Source organism: Parasteatoda tepidariorum, chromosome 11 (genome assembly GCF_982258835.1).
Source record: "Parasteatoda tepidariorum strain Cologne lab strain chromosome 11, Ptep-v5.0, whole genome shotgun sequence".
In the NCBI taxonomy this organism is placed as follows: domain Eukaryota; kingdom Metazoa; phylum Arthropoda; class Arachnida; order Araneae; family Theridiidae; genus Parasteatoda; species Parasteatoda tepidariorum.
The window spans coordinates 18260559-18278389 of NC_141765.1; the positions used below are offsets into that span (position 1 = coordinate 18260559).

Here is a 17831-nt window from a genome sequence, read left to right on the forward strand (position 1 = left end):
TTGGATTACAAGTCTAACAAAAAGTTTTGGATGACATCAGTTTTATTTGAAGACTTTGTAAGAAAATTGGATCGGAAATTCTTCGCTGAAAAAAGAAAGTGATACTCTTTATGAATAAATGCACATCATATAGTGATCTACCTAATTTGAAAGCAGTAAACTTGCAGTTTCTCCCGCCAAACACAACAGCAAAGTTGCAGCCGATGGACCAGGGCTTCAAGCAGTCTTATCGTAAATGGCTTGTCAGAAAAATGATCTTACATATTGTAAGTAATTAAAAGATTTATAATTAATAAGCATTATTTAAATAATCCGACAATATTTTGAAAGCCCAAAACCGAAACTAACGGTAAGTCGAACTTCCGATACGTCGAAGTTTTTCGTCAGTCCTATCAGATTCGAGTTATCGCGAATTCACTGTATATATATATATATATATATATATATATATATATAAAGAGAGAGAGAGTTTAAACTAATATGAGAAATGATAAAAAACACTTTACATTAATCATAAGATTAGTGTTTTGCGATTTTATTGTATTTTTTGTTTAAATTCTTAAATAAAAGCCCAATAACTATGACTTTTTTGTCTTTAAATACTAGCAATTTTTTTAGAAAAAAAGATAACTGGAAATTCAAAATTTTTGAAAAAAAGTAATATATGCTATGAAATAAAAATCTATGTTGCTTAATTGGAAAAATAATTAAGATAATTAATTTTTAAGAATGAGGTTTGTAAACTAAAAAGTTTAAGAAAAAACTTAAACAGCTATAACAATGCTCAACATTTTGTTAAATTTTTCAAAAACAACTAATTTCTGAAATCCATACTCTTTGAAGCTTTTGACCCAAATAAAAACATTTTAATTTTAAAAAAAAATCCAATTTTCAACTATGTCCTCCTATTAACTGAAATATGAAATAAAAAAATAAAGCTACCATTTGCACTCCTAAGGACATAGCCAAATAAGCAACCAGCCTTCTTTCTTTTGTACCTGCAAAAAAATTGCAAATTTTAATTCACACTTAATAATCCAATAAAAATAATATAAAACTTAACAAAAGCTTTTTAATTCATTCTTATGCAAAGCTCTAGGCAATAATTTTTATTTCATTTCAAACAGCACATTAAAATACAATTGAATACCAAAAAAGTAAATAAATCTATAAATGAGAAGAGCAGGACATAGCAATATTTAATACTAAATTATTTTTAAAACTTTTGAATGAGTTAAAAACAATCAATTTCTCCAAGTTCAAAGGGGAAGAAGTTGAGAAACTTATTATTAAGTAAGATGGATCTGTCATTACTAATGTTTTTCATCATTACATGAAATAATTTCACTGCATTAAATGTAATCTATCATACATATTGAACAATTCTAACAATATGCACATAATATATATATATTTATTTATTAATGTCAAAAAAATACCCTTGAAAAAATTATGAAATGTTTTTAAATATTATGATCGAATTCAACAGCTTACCGAATTTATAAAGGAACTCAAAACATAAATATTCATTCAATTTGATATTTTAAGGAATTGCATACCTGGACCATTCAAAGATTTTTCAGCTAGTACTAGAGCAGATAAAACATCGAGTCTACGTTCACTATACTTTTTGTCAGATACTAATCTTTTCTGTAACAAAATAGGTACATTAAAATATATCTTAATTTCTGAAGCCTAAATAAAAACATAACTTTCAATCAGAAAATAAACATTCATGATATTTTAATGTAATTAGTTTAGTAATTTTGTCATTGATAAACATAATCAAAATAACAAAGATGCAGTAGAGTAAAACAATAAAATTTTTATCATAAAAGCTAAACTAAACTCAGAAGTGCAACCGCCCAAGGAGGACCAAAACCTACTGAACCCATTCGGTTTTCTTGACTTCTGGGCTCTGGGGCTCAGCAACAAATTTTATGATTGAGTTGTCAACCAAATGTGGAATCCTTAGTGTTTCATCCCCAAGCACGATTGGTACTCATTTTATCAACTAATTGAAACGATGAAAGGCTGAGTCAACCTTACTCGGTCAGAGGATAGAACCCAGGACTTGTGACGCACTACCACTAAACCATCAGGCATCTATTATAAAAGCTACGCTATTATAATTTAGATTTTGTTAAACCTGAATTTTAAAGAAAAACCAGAAAAATAATCTAAAGCCGAACTCCTCAAAATGTTGATTTTGGGTCAATACCAAATATTTCGCTTTTAAATATTGAAATGTCATTTTTTCGTATATATAGCTGCATTATAAAATACAAATGACAAAACATTCTGAATTAAAGTACATTTTTCACACTTACTAATAAATTAATAAATTTTATTTAATGATAAAAACTTATAAATGTTTATTTTATTTTTATTACTAAAATTTTGATTAAATTGATAATTAAGAATTTCATGCATAAAAAAATCCTAAAAAATTTATTTTCTTTTTGAAGGTCTAGTAAATTTAAAAAATTAAACCACCTTAAACTGATTGAGCATTGAAACTTTCTTTTAGAAAATAGACTAAAAGAAGACAAGAAGTTTTGCACAGCAGTTATTATTCTTTATAGACTAGGACCAGACATACTCCCTTCATAATGTTTTCAGTCTAGTTTACAAGTACAGAAAACTCTGATTGAATGATTTCTTAACTTGTTTAGTTCACAGAACATATTCTGCTTGTAACAAAGAAGAACATAATGAATATGCTGTATTGGTTAATGTAAAATACTTTTTTACACTAAGTATAAATGAACAAGTAAATCCACAGACATGTAAAATTGCTGAATATTATCTGGACTTAACCCTTATTTTAATTTTTAAGATATTCTTCTGATAATACTTAAATTATTTGATATTTTCAAATAGTTTAATCTAATAACCATGTCACATATATAGAATTATATTTATAAGATAACAATATAAAACATTTGATCAAACAATTACCTTTTCTATTATCATGTAAGCAGTTCTAATGTAAAATAATAGACTGCTAGCTTGTCAAACATTTTTAAATAATCTTGGTTAAGCATTAATTTTGTGCACTATTGAGATATTTTAAGGAGAAAGAAAATACTTTGTAAATTGAAGTGGTGAGAAAGGAAGAAGACATGCAACAATTTACAAAATTAAACTTATTATTATAAAAAAAGCTACAGATACCAGTTAACTTTGTTTTAAAACACTGCCAGAATAGTTATATATGCTTGATTAGCAAACACTTTTGAATTTCACCAACCAAGTATATGACACTATGAAAGACATTAAAATTAATCATTTTTTAAAAAAAATTGTGTCACATACTTCCTTCTTTCTCTAACCCTTTCAGTTAATGGTTGATCGAATTTTGAAAATTAAAAACTTTATGATTTCTTTATACTTGCAGAACTGAAACACAGGACTAATGAATTTTTTTTCTTTTTTTTTTTACAAAATTTTTAAAATTAAATATAAGTAATTCTTAAATCTAAGGATTGGATTGAAACGTACATAAAATACAAATAGTGATATGAATTATTGCTAAGATAAAATAAGTCACTTTTATTCCCTTTCATCTTCTATCTTTTGATACTTAAAATTTGAAAAGAAATAAGATTGATAATTGCTCCTTCTTTTTCTCACCTTAAAAAAAATTTTTGAAAAAAGAACATTTTTATATGTTAAAGAAGTATCTTAACTTTTGTTTTCAAAAACACCTTTTGAGTAAGCAAAACTTATAAATGCAATGTCAAAATATTTAAAGTGTCATTCAAAATTCAATTACATAAGGTTTTAAAATATATATATAAGATTATAGTCAATATTACTTATAATTTTAATTATTTAAGATTATAGTCAATATTATTTTTATTAACACTTTTTAAACCAGTTTCACAATTAACCCCTTCTTTTTCGCTCCCCTGAAATTGACGGGGTGAGGTTTCACCCTCTTTTTCTCAGTCCTGTGATATTTCCGGGCTGGAGTGTTCAGTAGTAACAATAAGAATAAAACTAATTCATTTATTTTGCCCCGGAAAAATTTTATTTATAATTTTACACACCAGATGGCAGTACCAGGATATTTTTAAGGTAATTGTAAATAGTTCTCCAGAAGAGATGAAAACAATAAGAGATGTAGGAAGGAAACTTGGTACTACAGTTCAGATTGTGACATTGTCCTCTGTATTTCATGCTTTGAAATTTATCACACAAGAAAAAATTACCAATCTTTATTTATTTTATACGTAAGTTTAATAAAATTCCTTTTTAATCTTTAAAACACATATTTTTTAAATTTTCCTTGCTTGCTGAAAACCAACATTAAGTCATAGTTGTTGGTTTTTCCTAAAAATGTTATTTTTTAAAATTTCATGCTAAAAACAAATCAAAAATTAAAAATGAAGATATATATTGTTCATACACATATTTTAATATAATTTTCAGGGATAAAAAAATAGGCACTTTTATGACCGCTTTCTTGAAAATTAACCGATCGTTAAGGGATTAACTGGGTTTGCATTTTTTCTTTCACAAATATGATTATCTGCTAAAACATAGATAACTATCACACTTTCCTGGACTACCACATAGAATTTATATTACTTCTTGTAGTCATGAGCTGCTACAGCTCAGCGGTTAAAAGCACTGGACTGCATTATAAAGAACTAGAGTACGACGGCTGATGATAACTTGAACAAAGGAGTAACCCAGCTTCAGATTGATAGATACCAGCTTGTCTGGGAAGAAAAGACAACTGGTGCAATAATGCTGACAACATTGTTACCACCATGCCGTTGGTCACGAAATTGTGGAATCTTAATCTCCAAGACCCCTTTGGCCCACAGTGGGATGTCGCGCAAATGTTTTACTTAACTTTGTAGTCAGAGAGTAAATTAGGTAGTCTCTTCATCAATGTGTTGGAAATAAAAATATATTCTATATTTCATTACAGGTTATTCAGGTTTGAATAACAACTATTCTAGATTTGTTGACTCAGTTATTTTTAAAAATATATGAATAAATATATTCTATAAACACCTACCATTTAAAAATAATCTAATTATATTATACTGAAAATTTTAGTTTATTATCAGCTGAAAATCTTATACAAGTTTTGCTTAAGTTTATTTTTACTTAAAACTATAAAGATAATATAACATAATGGCTTTCATTTAGCTGTACATAAAATATAAAAATCAAATTTTCATTAGAGTTAAGAATTTTTTTAAATAAAGATTTACAAAACTTAAAATAGTTCATACCTTTCCAATGTTGATTATTGTTAAAGCAAGGTGTGCTAAATGTTGTACAATATGAGTAATTGATTCATTAATAACAACTGAATGACGGTGGAATGTTCCTTCAATTCCCTATATTAGAAAAAAAATTTATTTGAAATTTAAAAAAAAAGCAGTTTTAATAGCAATTTATAAACAGAAAATAAAAATCGAATTTTTTAATATTGAGTAGAATTAACAATATATAATTAAAAAAAATTTAGAAATCCATCAATAGAACTTGTCTATATAGAACTTGTTTGAGTATGCAAATTATAAAAATTTATGACTATATTGCTATATAATCAGATAAAGAAATTGAATATATAACTATAAATTATTAGATATAATATAAACAAATGGTTTTGCAGTAATATGGCTTCATTTAAAATAGACTACTGGTTATTGAGGAAACATTTATGGTTTCCAAACTTTTTTTAAAAAAGTAATGCTAAAAACATTTAATGTGCAATACTCATTAATTAATGCTTATGCCGGGCTTATGCATACTGCTTTGTTTTTCTGCAGAACAAAGCAACAAAAAAACTTTGTAATTTTTCCAAAACAATTTATAAACCACAGCTGTTATTATTGTCACCAAAAAGGACAACATTTAACCATATCAAAAAGTGGTGCTCTATTATAGGTCGTTTTAAAAATTAGAGAAATTAACAATTCAAGGAAAAGTCATAATAATGAATGACATCAAAAAATATAAGCAGTCAACTGAAAAAAATTATAGAATATTGTACTGATAGTAAAATTATTAAACATTGGCCCAAATCTGATACCAGAATGGAATGATGTACAAGTTTTATGTTAAAAGTGCAGTGTTAAAAATTAGTTTTCTTAACATACATACAAATTATCTACTTTGTTTCTCTTATAAAATAGGACCATACTGCTTTTACCAAACAAATAATTCTTGGTCCACATTTCACGATTTTTTACTGATTTAAAATGAGCCTCACCTATTGCAAATTTCATTTAGTGTGATTAAGATGAAGAGTGAGAATTTTTAATAAGAAGAGTATTAAAGTATTAAGCAAATAAGTGAAGCAAATATTGCACAGATTTCACATTAGCTTAAAACTTGCTTCACAATTAAGACATTTTTTGCTTAAAATCGAGACCTTAATAATTAGATTTAGATGATTTAGTCATGGTTTATTATGCATAATTCTAACATTTTTAAAGGGTAACTATACTACTAAGTCTAGCCTAAGTTAATAAACATTTACCCGTATGCCCTCAATTGGGGCAGGTCGGGGTAAATATTTTCATACTACTAAGTCTTAATGTATTACGACACTCAGAATTTCGACACTCTACAGAATCTGATAAAGTATTAATGAAGTAAACTCACAATGAAAACCAAATTTTCTACAGACAATAAATCTTTTAATTTAGCAAGGATAACCATTATTTTTACAAATGAATTACTAATTAAGTAAAAAATATTAACATTACTTTAATCATTTCTATCATTCTACATAGAGCTAATACACATGTCTTGGTCATTGGTTTAGACAAAGATACATGAAGATTCATTATTGTTTTTACTTGATGATTTATTGTCCAGGCTAATTTTAAACCCTAAAACAAAATTACAATGATTAGTAAAGTTAAATGTCTTAAAATAAAAATACAAGTAGCAGGCAAAAAATGTAAATGCCATAAAATTAAAAAGAGAAAAACTTTTAACCGCGACAATAACTAATATTCATTCAGATCAATCAAATGTTTTTATTTTTAAATTTAACAGTACAGATAGATTAAATAAACAAAAAGGAATATTAGAAATTAATTATTTTGAATCATTCACAAATTATAAGATAAAATTTTGATTTAAACTTCTTAATGTTCAAACTTCATCAACTTATTTTGCCAATTGTTTATAATTTTTATATATTTCAAATTACAATAAGTATTAACCAAAAGTTTACACTGGGAAAGGTAAATTCAAATTGTGACTGAATGTTATCTTAAATGTTATCTTGAAATGGAAATTTCAATTTAATTTTAACTCAATTTTACATTCATACTTTAAATTATAAATTAGGTTTTCATTCATTGAATGATCCATTTATTCCAAACATACATCCCATTTATTCAAGTATATCTGTATGTCCCATTTATTCAAGTTTCCATTTTAATGTCAAATTCCTGTTACATGTCCAAAACCACTTACATGATCTCTGCGATTTTTTAAATTTCTATCCCTGATAAAGATCCCTAAAATATGACAATACTTCAGTGTTTTAAAAGTTCCTACAATTTAAAAATTTAAATATAAAAAGATCCTGTATGTAAAAAGAAAAGCAATTAAGTTCTTGTATGAAAAATGAAAAATAAGGTCATATCACAGATATGTGTGACCATATCTGTGATATGACCTAAAAAATATAGCTGAATATGAGCCACTCATTTAAGATATTTATAAAAAACTAATGACGGTTGTTTTACATTTAGATAAATTTTGTAGCTTGTTCAAATATACAGAAAAAATAAATGATCTAATTTCCTTGTGGCTTGAACATTTAACTCCTAAATAAAAGAACTAAAATTCCTTTGTCATGGTATTACATAATAGAATAAAAACCTTAAGCGTGACCATTACAGAACAGAACCCTTAAAAAGTTTAGATGAACTCTTATAATTTCAAAGAGAGAAAAGATACCTGTAACAATAAAGAGCATTTCCGATTAAGATCTTCAAGCAATTTTCCAGTATCTGTTAAGCTGGAGTCCATTTTAGTCATCCAGTTCATAGTGAGCATGAAATAGTTTGATACATCTCTGAGACAAAAGAAAAATTATTTATGTCTAATATACAACATAACATAAAAAATAATTTGATTCTCAAAACAATACATAAGTTTTGCAAATTACCTTTTTTTGTATTTTATGAATATGTTAATTATATCAGGATTTTTTGATACCCAAGTTCAATTAATTTTAGGAAAACTTACCAAGGTTGTAAGAAAAAGGATTTTGAAAACAAAACAAAGTTAGTTCTGCAGCGATTATTTTGAAGGAAATTAGTTAGTTATAATTTTATAACTAATTAAATTTCAAAGTACATGCCAGTCAGATGCCAGCAAAGTATTAACTCGCAAAATATTCAGAAATCACTCGTCTTTAAAATAACAGCCATAAGTGAAATTTAGAGTTCTGGTTTCTATATTATATTACAATAAAAATATATACACTGGACAAGCCATATTTTGAAAAATATTAAATTCTGAACATTTCATCGACTAATACTTTTGTTTAGAAAGTCGTGTTATAAATTGTTAGTGATTTTTGCAGCAATCCAGCATGTAAGATGTTGAATAAATTTTATTTTCAATACAATTTAATCAGGGTTCTCTGATTTTTAAACTTGAATTAATTATAATCCATTTAAGAATCATTACACACACACAAAAAGAATAATATTTTTTTCCAAATATTTGTCTTTAAGTAGACTTTTGAAAAATGAATCCTAGCATTAATTTTACTTAAAATTTTTGAAAGGAATTGCAGACTTTTGATAGTTCATTTTTACCACCATATAAAAATGTCTTGTAACGATTGAAATAATATTTGGCAACTTTTCAAAATTTCTAAACAAGATGGGGGGGGGGAGATTAAATTTAATGTGAGTCATGTATATTTTCTTATGGTACCACGAATGAAGTATATTTTCTTATGATAATATGCACAATGGTACTTTATAACTACTTGGAACTCAGTATTATATTATGGTACTTTAATACTCTTTTATCCAAAACAGAAAGTATATTCAACATCCTACAGGCCATTCATTGTATTTGTATGAATAGTTTTATTTAATGTAAAAATTAAAAAACATTGATTAAGAAATGGTTTAGGAATAAATAATAAGCAAACATAATAAAAAATAATCTTTTGTTTGTTCTGAAAAATGGACCAAATTAATGGTTTACTTATAGTAAGAGTGTTCAAAACAGCTTTCCAAAATAATAATCTTTAACAAATACTCCTTAATTTTTGTATTTTAATTATTTTTTTTAAACATGATATTACTGCATACAGAAATAAACTATAAAGAGCCCAGAGCTGAGATGAAATTGATATGGATATAATTTTATATTGGGAAATACATAAGTCAGCTTGGCAATTTATTTTGTGTCAATATTTCATAAAAATAACTTTTTTTATTATTTCAATAATGTAAAGAATTTGTTATCTAAATATCAGTATATTTTACGTCTATCTTAAAATTTTATATTACAACAAAATTTTAAAAATTTTACTGTCAATATTAAAAGTTACACACAAAAAATCTCTAATCTGTAATGATTCGTAATTTCTCATTTATGAAGATTTATAAAGAAAACATTTGTATACATTTTTTATTTGTCAATCAAACGAAAATAAAATCTAACTAATGGAGCCTAGTTCAAATTTTAAATAAGAGATTTAATAAAGCAAAATATTTTCCATGTTCTCAACCATTTTTCCATCTTATACTGTTACAAAAGAAAAGTTTTTGAAAGAAAAAACACTTTTACATTTTTATTAACTTAAAAACTTTTTACCAGATTACTAACTTAAAAAACTCAGGTTTTTTATATTTGTTTCAACTTGAAACTAAGGTTTTTCATTTAAAAAAACACATGACAAGATTAATTTATAGTTAAAAGGCATAAAAATGTTTACAGAAGGTAGTCATAAAATTTGAAAGACCGCACATTCATAGTCAAAAGTTGAAATGTAAATATGATACATAAATTTATTGTAGGTAAAATTCTACAGAGTAATAAAAGATTAATCTTTAACTATTTTCCCTAATTGGAATTTGGGTAGAACCTTGTTTCTTTCCCAGGAAAAAAGTTTTTTTTTAATTTTGAAGTTATTTAATGAAAAAACACAGTTTGACAAGTTAAATTGTACAAACAAATTTGTTTATGTGGCTTGACTGATAAACGTTTAAAACTCTTAAGATTACAGAATCAATCCTGAACCAAACTAAGAAACTTTGAAATTTATTCATTATCAAAATTTAAAATTTTATTTAGAATTTCGAAGTTATCTAACATAATTTTAAAAAGTTTTAGAAATGAAGCATAATATTAAAAGATTTTAAATAAAGAGCATTATTGGTGATACTCACTTCAACAGATTTTGATTTTTCTGTAATAAATAAGACTGTCTAGAAAGCTTTACAGCATCTTGTGACTTCCGATCTACACTTCTGGCTACTAAAGGCAATCTAGTTAGCAGAAACATATCAGGAAACCACATAATATTAGCAATTAAAGGAACTGCAGGAACCTAAACATTAAAGCACATTTATAGATTTTCAAAAAAAAAAAAAGAGTTTAAAATTATATTTAAGAAAAACGTTGCTTACTGCTGTGATAAAAATTGTAAATTCACTATGTCAGTATGCTTAAAATATTAGTATATAAAAGATATTAAATCTAATTATTATTATGCATTATTATTGAAAGCCTTTGCAAATTATTACTAGTCAAGATGTTGGTCAGCATACAGCTTGAAACTACACCATGGAGTGAAACATTTTCCAGATGGAGGTCAATAGCCTATTAATGTGGCTCTAAAGTAGTATTAAAAATCAAGTGAATCAAATGTCATTTCTTTATCATATGTATTTAATAAAATCTACTAAAACTGACAGTTGTAATTCCTCTTCTGCAATTATGAAAAATTAACTTTAGTAGTGGATAACTCAATAATAAGTAATCAGAAAAATTAGATTTTCAATAGTTAACTATTAAGATTTTATTTAAAAAAATGTTTTAGTAGCTCCCTAAGTATTGCTTAATGTCTCAGTACATATTCAAAAAAAAATTTTGCTTAATACTGTTTGAAAAAGATTTTATTAATAATGTACAATTTTCACACTGATTACAACTCTCTTATACAAAATTATTATTACTGTAGATTTATTTCTAGAAATGAAAATCGAAATGAAATGCAAGTGGAAGTTCAACTAGAATTATAAATTGTAAGAATCTGAAAATGTTTATCTTTTCAATTTTAACCTAAATTAATTGCATTGGTAAACAGAGCTAGGGAAAATTACAAGCTATATAGTTTTCAAGTCGAGCACAATAGTTACTTTAAAATATCATTCACTTTTATCTAAATATTACAACTCACAAAACATTTTGAGCTATAACTCGAGTATTCCAATTGACATTAATATTGAAAACTTCATTTTTAACAAAATAGGAGACATTCAATATCATTTCCCCAATTTTTACTAAAAGAAATTGCTTCTACATAAACAATTAACACTTAACAATCAACATTTGTAAAGAGAAACAACAAACTATCCATTTTGAAAGATAGCAATATTTGTATTTTTACAAATTTCTAACATCCTTCATTAAGAACACTAATATAATCTGAATTTAAATTATATGTAACTTAAAACAAAAATCATAATATTTCAAAGGGAATATCTGTATGGGATAGATAAATTTATTTAGTTTAATAAAATTTTAATATAAAATACTTTCAGCTGTTCAATAAAATTTTTATTCAATATAACTTTAACCATAAGCTAGAATTTTTATTTACAAGTCTTTATTTACAAGTCTTACTTCAAATTTGGTTTTTTTCCTTTTTTTTTTTTTTTTTTTTTGGAAAGATTAGAGGAAAAAGTTTTAAGTTCGTTTAATTTTTTATTTGTTTATATTCAACAAATATTTCAGAAGAAGTTATTGTAAATATATTTTTTCTTTGAGTTTATCATAAATTTAAATTTATTAATTTTGTGACATTAATATTTTACGATGCGCTTAAAATTTTCATTCAATTCTTAACATTTTGAAATAAAGTTTTCAGTTGGCAGATAAATATTTCTTTAAAAGAATAATAAGTATAGCAGTTTTGACTGAGTTATTGCAATAACAAAAAGAAAAATACAAAACCTTTTTATAAATATCCCATAAACTTTTGAAGAATTTTTTGTCCATGACTCTGAACAAGTAAAAATGTAAAACAAACAAACAGCAAACATCTGGTATCTTCAAACGGGCATCAAATTCATTACTTTCACCTTCACAAATAAAATTTGAAATATAATGAAACACAATTTTTAAAAAAAAAAACTCATTTCGTGAGCTTAAATATTTTAATCAATGAAAGGAAAATAAATTATACCTATTTTTGATTCAATAACCATAAAAAATTTCCTGATGTTCAGATTGAATTCATCTAAGAAGAAAGTGTTTTTTGTTACGAAATTTTTGTTGTCATCAAAATTTTGTTCTACAGCACCCTAAAAAAATAGAACATTTCATGTAAAACATACCAGCAAATGACTAAAAAAATTCTTATATTAAAAATTTTTTTAATAAGGTTAATAAGGCTTAACTATAAACTAATTGCTTTGACATTTCCCTCAAAGTAATGCAAGAAAAGTCAAAAGAAAAAAATGAAAGTTAAATATGTTTCGCATATATATATGTGTGTGTGTGGGTGATGTTAGGAGCCATGGTCGAAAGTTCAGGAATGCAGGCAAACAGTTGGAGGGAAAATTATGTTCATTTAAGTAATTTTAAAGAGATGACAGAGTGTCACATCATCTATTTAAAACATATTCATGCATTGGTAGAGACCAAATCGCACTCTGAAATTTGTATGCTTGAGTTTTTATCCTTGGGAAAGTAGCACAAATTTTTCCCTCTGTTGTTTTAGGTCTCAGGTAAAAGGGAAACATTGATAATTATAATTGGTCCATTAAAAAGTTGAAGGAATTAAAATCTTTCCCAGAATTCAATTGAGGGAAAAATCAAAAATGTTAATTTATACATACTGAATCAAAAATTAGAATAAGAAAAGAGGGAGTGAATAATTAGTTGTGAGAAAGGGTTGAATGTTGAATAATAATTTAAGAAGGAGAATTTAGACAAAGAAATAACACAAAAAGATTATATATATATATATATATATATATATATATATATATATATATATATATATATATATATATATATATATATGAGTGATTCTTTTCAAACATGACAATTTGGACCAAAAAATTTCTTCATATTTAAAGTCTTCAAAATAATCAAAAAAAAATTTTGTATACTTCTTTAGTTACACTTATTAATATCTTACAGACAGCAGTATAGTTTATTGACATTTGCTCGAGAAGAAAAAAATAAAATAGAAATTCACAAAATCTTGAATGCCAGGAAAATGGCATATTAGCCTAGAAGTTTAAAAAACAGTCATTTTAAGTTAATAGTAAGTAACTCAACTTAAGCCTTTATGTTAGATGGACCATAAATTGGTTAAATTAATTTTTTTTATCCACTGTAGAAAGAATCAAAAAAAATTTTGTCGCTGATATGTACAGAATAAAATTGTGTATAATAATCAATCATTAAATAAATAAATAACTTTGATTACATCCAACCATATTACAATCATACATAATCTTGGTATTAGGTTAATATTTGCTTTTCCTCCTTACAGTATTAGCAGTTAAAAAAATTTCTGGTAACACTTCAATGTCCTGGAATTCATAAGCCAGGATAATGACAAATTCGCCATTTTATAGCATAGAACTTAAATTTAATATTTTGGCCTAAGACATTTACATTCTACAGAAAACAACAGGATTTCTTAAAATAACTCAGATAAATCTATGTAGTTTATGTTATTAATGATTTCAAAAAGCCAGGAAAGTAACAACACAAAAACCTACTCATCTTGAAAAAAAATTTTAAATAGATTTTGAACCAGAAAATTGGGTTTTTATTCATGCAACAAGACATGTTCATATAGGAAGGTATCTATTCAATCCATTAACATAAGATATTGATTGCTGGCTCTATCTATTTTGGTTATAAACCACTAAATAAAAGTAGCCAGGAAAACGACAGATTTTCTTGGGACAAACAAATTATTAACAGAAAAAATTATTTTTAACTAAGTTTTTATAAATAATACCCTCTGCGTATATTCTAGAAATGCTTACACCGGTTAAGATAAAAAAAAAATTAGATATTGAAAAATTTATGGGAAGTTTTAAAGCTAGTTATTTGGGACATGCCAGAAAAATGAAATCTTGAAATTCGATTAAATTTTTTAACTATACAAAACAGTCAATGCTAGTACAAAGTCATCTTAAAATGCTAACAGTCAATGCTAGTACAAAGTCATCTTAAAATGCTAACAGCAATGCAATTTTTTAATTCTTTTAAAAAAAGTTTCTTTTAGTATTCTAGTATTAGATCTTGGAGCAAGGGACAGTGAATTGTCATATATCGTGAGAATCACCCATATATGTATATATATAATGTTGTTGCTTGCAAAATTTTATAATAAAATGATTACTAAAAATAAATTTAAATGCAAACATTTGACAAAATAGCAAAATAAACAATAAAACAATTACCAAAAAAATGCTTCCTTCTAACAATTGGTTTTCTAATTTGTTGATTAATTTCTCAAAAGGTCTTAACTTTTCTGATTCAATGCCTAGTTTTGATGGTTTGTGATGGATAGACACTAGCATTCGTTTAAATTGTGTCCAGTGCTCTCGGAGAACAACTTGACTATCGATGATCTCATCAAGAGTCACTAAAATTGTCAGCAAAGAACCTAAATATTTATAGACTGTCTAAAAATGGAATGAAATTTTATAATCAATATATTTTCTAGGCAATATATTTTAAACATAAATCAAACATAAATTTATCAGAGAATGTAAAAAAGTGAAGCATTAAACTAACTTAATAATATTTTTAGTTGAAAAAAAGTTTGCAGACAAGAAGACTTTGAATCTGCAATGTACCTAAATTATGTAAATAATTACTATCTAAACTCAACTACTTAAAAGGAAAAGATGCTTTGTTTGAATTATTACATTTATCAGTTGCAGTAACTTATAGTTTGTCTACAGTAAGAACTCCCCCCGCCACAAAGTCTAAGGCCGTCTACTGCTATGGAAACAAGAATGGCCCATTTTAATAAGAGGGTATGTTCACTCTAGGACTAAAACAATAGACCGAAGAAAGAGATTCCCTTTCTCTCGTTGAGGCGAGTCGAAACCTGTCCTAAACAATTACCCTACTTGAAAAAGTTATACCTCGTTACCATAGTTCCCGCCACGGATGCAGACGAATGGATAGGGGACTTCTTACTTTAGACAAACTATACATAATATCATGGATTCAGGGACAATGATGAACTTATTTACAATCTTGTCAAATAAGATATCACTTATAACACAGTTTTACTGCCAAAACTGACATTTTCTAGAACTCTTTAGTAGAATATTGCTATAAGCTCAACATTAAAAGTCAAACAACTCCACCAACATATATCATTTTATTTCAACATTTATAACGTAATTATATTATTAGTAGGGTAAAAACCTTTGCAATTGAATAATTTTTTTGCAAATGATATTAGTCTTTTATTTTGAAACTAATTTTATTTTACGATCAATAAAAGAGCACATAAAAAAAAGTGTATAATCAATATCAATAGGCTAAAATACAAATCTAGATTAATTCCATAAAGTATTGATAAAACTAAGAACGCTTTTGTTTCATAATATTCAGTAGAGCTAACACTTGATTTCAACAGAATCAATCATATTGATATATTTTGTTGCTAAATATTAAAAGTTTCTTTTAATATTATGTCACTGATCAAACTCAGTACCAAACTACATGGGTAAATTGTTTCACCAAAATTTACACTATAAATATGAGGGGCAATCAGATGAAAACCAAACACCTATAACAAAGTGATAATAAAATTTACTAATGCTAAAAGTGTTAATACTGTTACTCTATAGGATACAAGGTGATCGATTCCATTCTTGTCAGGAACATGCAGAAATTATCGTACACAGCAGACATGAGACATTGAATTTTGCACATTCCAGCCGTCTCAGCCACCAAGAAACAAACAATTCTTTGCTCCTCCTTGCTTACTTCTATTTTCAATGTTGAACCAAGATGCTTTAAACTACGAGAGAATAGTAAAGAGAATAAAGAAAGTAGAATTCTTCCTGAGTAACTTCTACACTCCTCACTTCTAGTGTAATAAAGAAGTAACTGTCAACCTGTGCATTGCATTTCTCCTGATTTACAGATGGCATTGTTGATAACAACAACAGTGTTGGCAACTTTGGGGATAAATTTGTTTTTAAGGTGGGTGGTGGTTTTCATTTGATTGATATTTAAGGCTCGAAAGTATTTCTAAATACATTAAAAACTTATAAATACATACTAAGAAGTGAACATCAGTAACATCTATTAAGGCTGCAGTGCCATTTTTATGACCAGAATGTAAGCCATTAAGCTGGTGGATTATATTTTTCACAACAACATAGCAGCGTTCAACAAAACAAGATAACTCCTGAAATGAAATTTAACAAATTTGTTATTTTATTTATAAAACACAATATCAGTAAAAAAGAGATGGAATTCCATACAGATTTCTGATGTACCATTTTTTTTTCTTTTGATTCAAAACACAAAAAAACTAAAATCTTGAAATTTCAGGGACAAGTTAACTACCCATATAATTAAGCAGTGAGGATTAAGGATTTACAGAACTTTAAAATTTCTGAAAATTATTATGCAGATAGTAACTATACAAAACATAGTTTACTATATATATTCTTTCAATCCAAGTAATACTAAGAAAATTTAGAAAGAAAAAAAAGATTTGCTTTGGGTTACAAAAATATTTAAGCTACATAAAACTAAACAAAAAAATTACATTTTCACATAAGGTGAAGTTTTATAATGTCACATTTCTTCCTTATTAACTATCCATGGTATGGTGGGTTTTTGGACGAGGATTTAACAACAAATATCAGTTTTTACTAAAACATTTTTGCTAAAAGATATGAATTACTCGTATTCAGTTTAAAATGCATTATAAAAATAATAAAGACTAAAGAAAAAATTTTGGTGGCGACAAACTTCAAACAAAACATAAAAATAAAAAAGGAATATTAAGAGCCAACACAAAGTCAATAATTTCCTTTTGCTGACTATTTACTATAAATATACATACATAAAGGAGGAAACTGGAGTTAATTGATCCACTTTTAAGTATGTATTTCTTACCTTGCAAAAAAATTATCTGCAGAATATGATTTTTTTATAAGACAACTTTCCACACTCATGATTTTTTTTTCAAAACAAACAATTAGCATTATTATTATTGTAAATTTTGAAGAAAAGAACTTATTTACATTGGACCAGCATACCCCAGAGCCCTGGAACCTTGGTCTACCTCATGGGGCACATTGGACTATATAATAAAAATATATTCAGAAACAATATTGAAGGGCAAATAATATTTAGTACAATAATTATGTTTCTTTTCCCTTCAGCATTTAAAATGAAAATTGCTTAAAAAAGTTTTTATTTATAAAAAATAAAAATAAAATAAGAGATAACCATGTTTACTACACACAATTATATACCAAATTTTATCAAAAAAACTTTTTTGGTGCTCATACTAAGTGATTTTGTATCATGAAACATGCCATAATATTTATAGCAAATTAAAGTAAACAAAAGAC

The 17831-nt window shown here is 26.1% G+C and overlaps 1 protein-coding gene across 1 annotated transcript in view; it reads right to left on the minus strand.

The window, feature by feature from the left end:
* Positions 1-17831, minus strand: part of SWIP (strumpellin and WASH-interacting protein) — a 48980-nt gene that overhangs the window by 22280 nt on the left and 8869 nt on the right. Inside the window, exons 5-14 of the mRNA XM_016066996.4 lie at positions 16523-16651; positions 14676-14900; positions 12431-12548; positions 12199-12326; positions 10410-10570; positions 7951-8068; positions 6741-6866; positions 5256-5363; positions 1560-1650; positions 943-998 (exon numbers count right to left, since the gene is read on the minus strand). Of these exons, the coding sequence (XP_015922482.2) occupies positions 943-998; positions 1560-1650; positions 5256-5363; positions 6741-6866; positions 7951-8068; positions 10410-10570; positions 12199-12326; positions 12431-12548; positions 14676-14900; positions 16523-16651 (1260 nt within the window). The remainder of the gene's footprint in view (positions 1-942; positions 999-1559; positions 1651-5255; positions 5364-6740; positions 6867-7950; positions 8069-10409; positions 10571-12198; positions 12327-12430; positions 12549-14675; positions 14901-16522; positions 16652-17831) is intronic.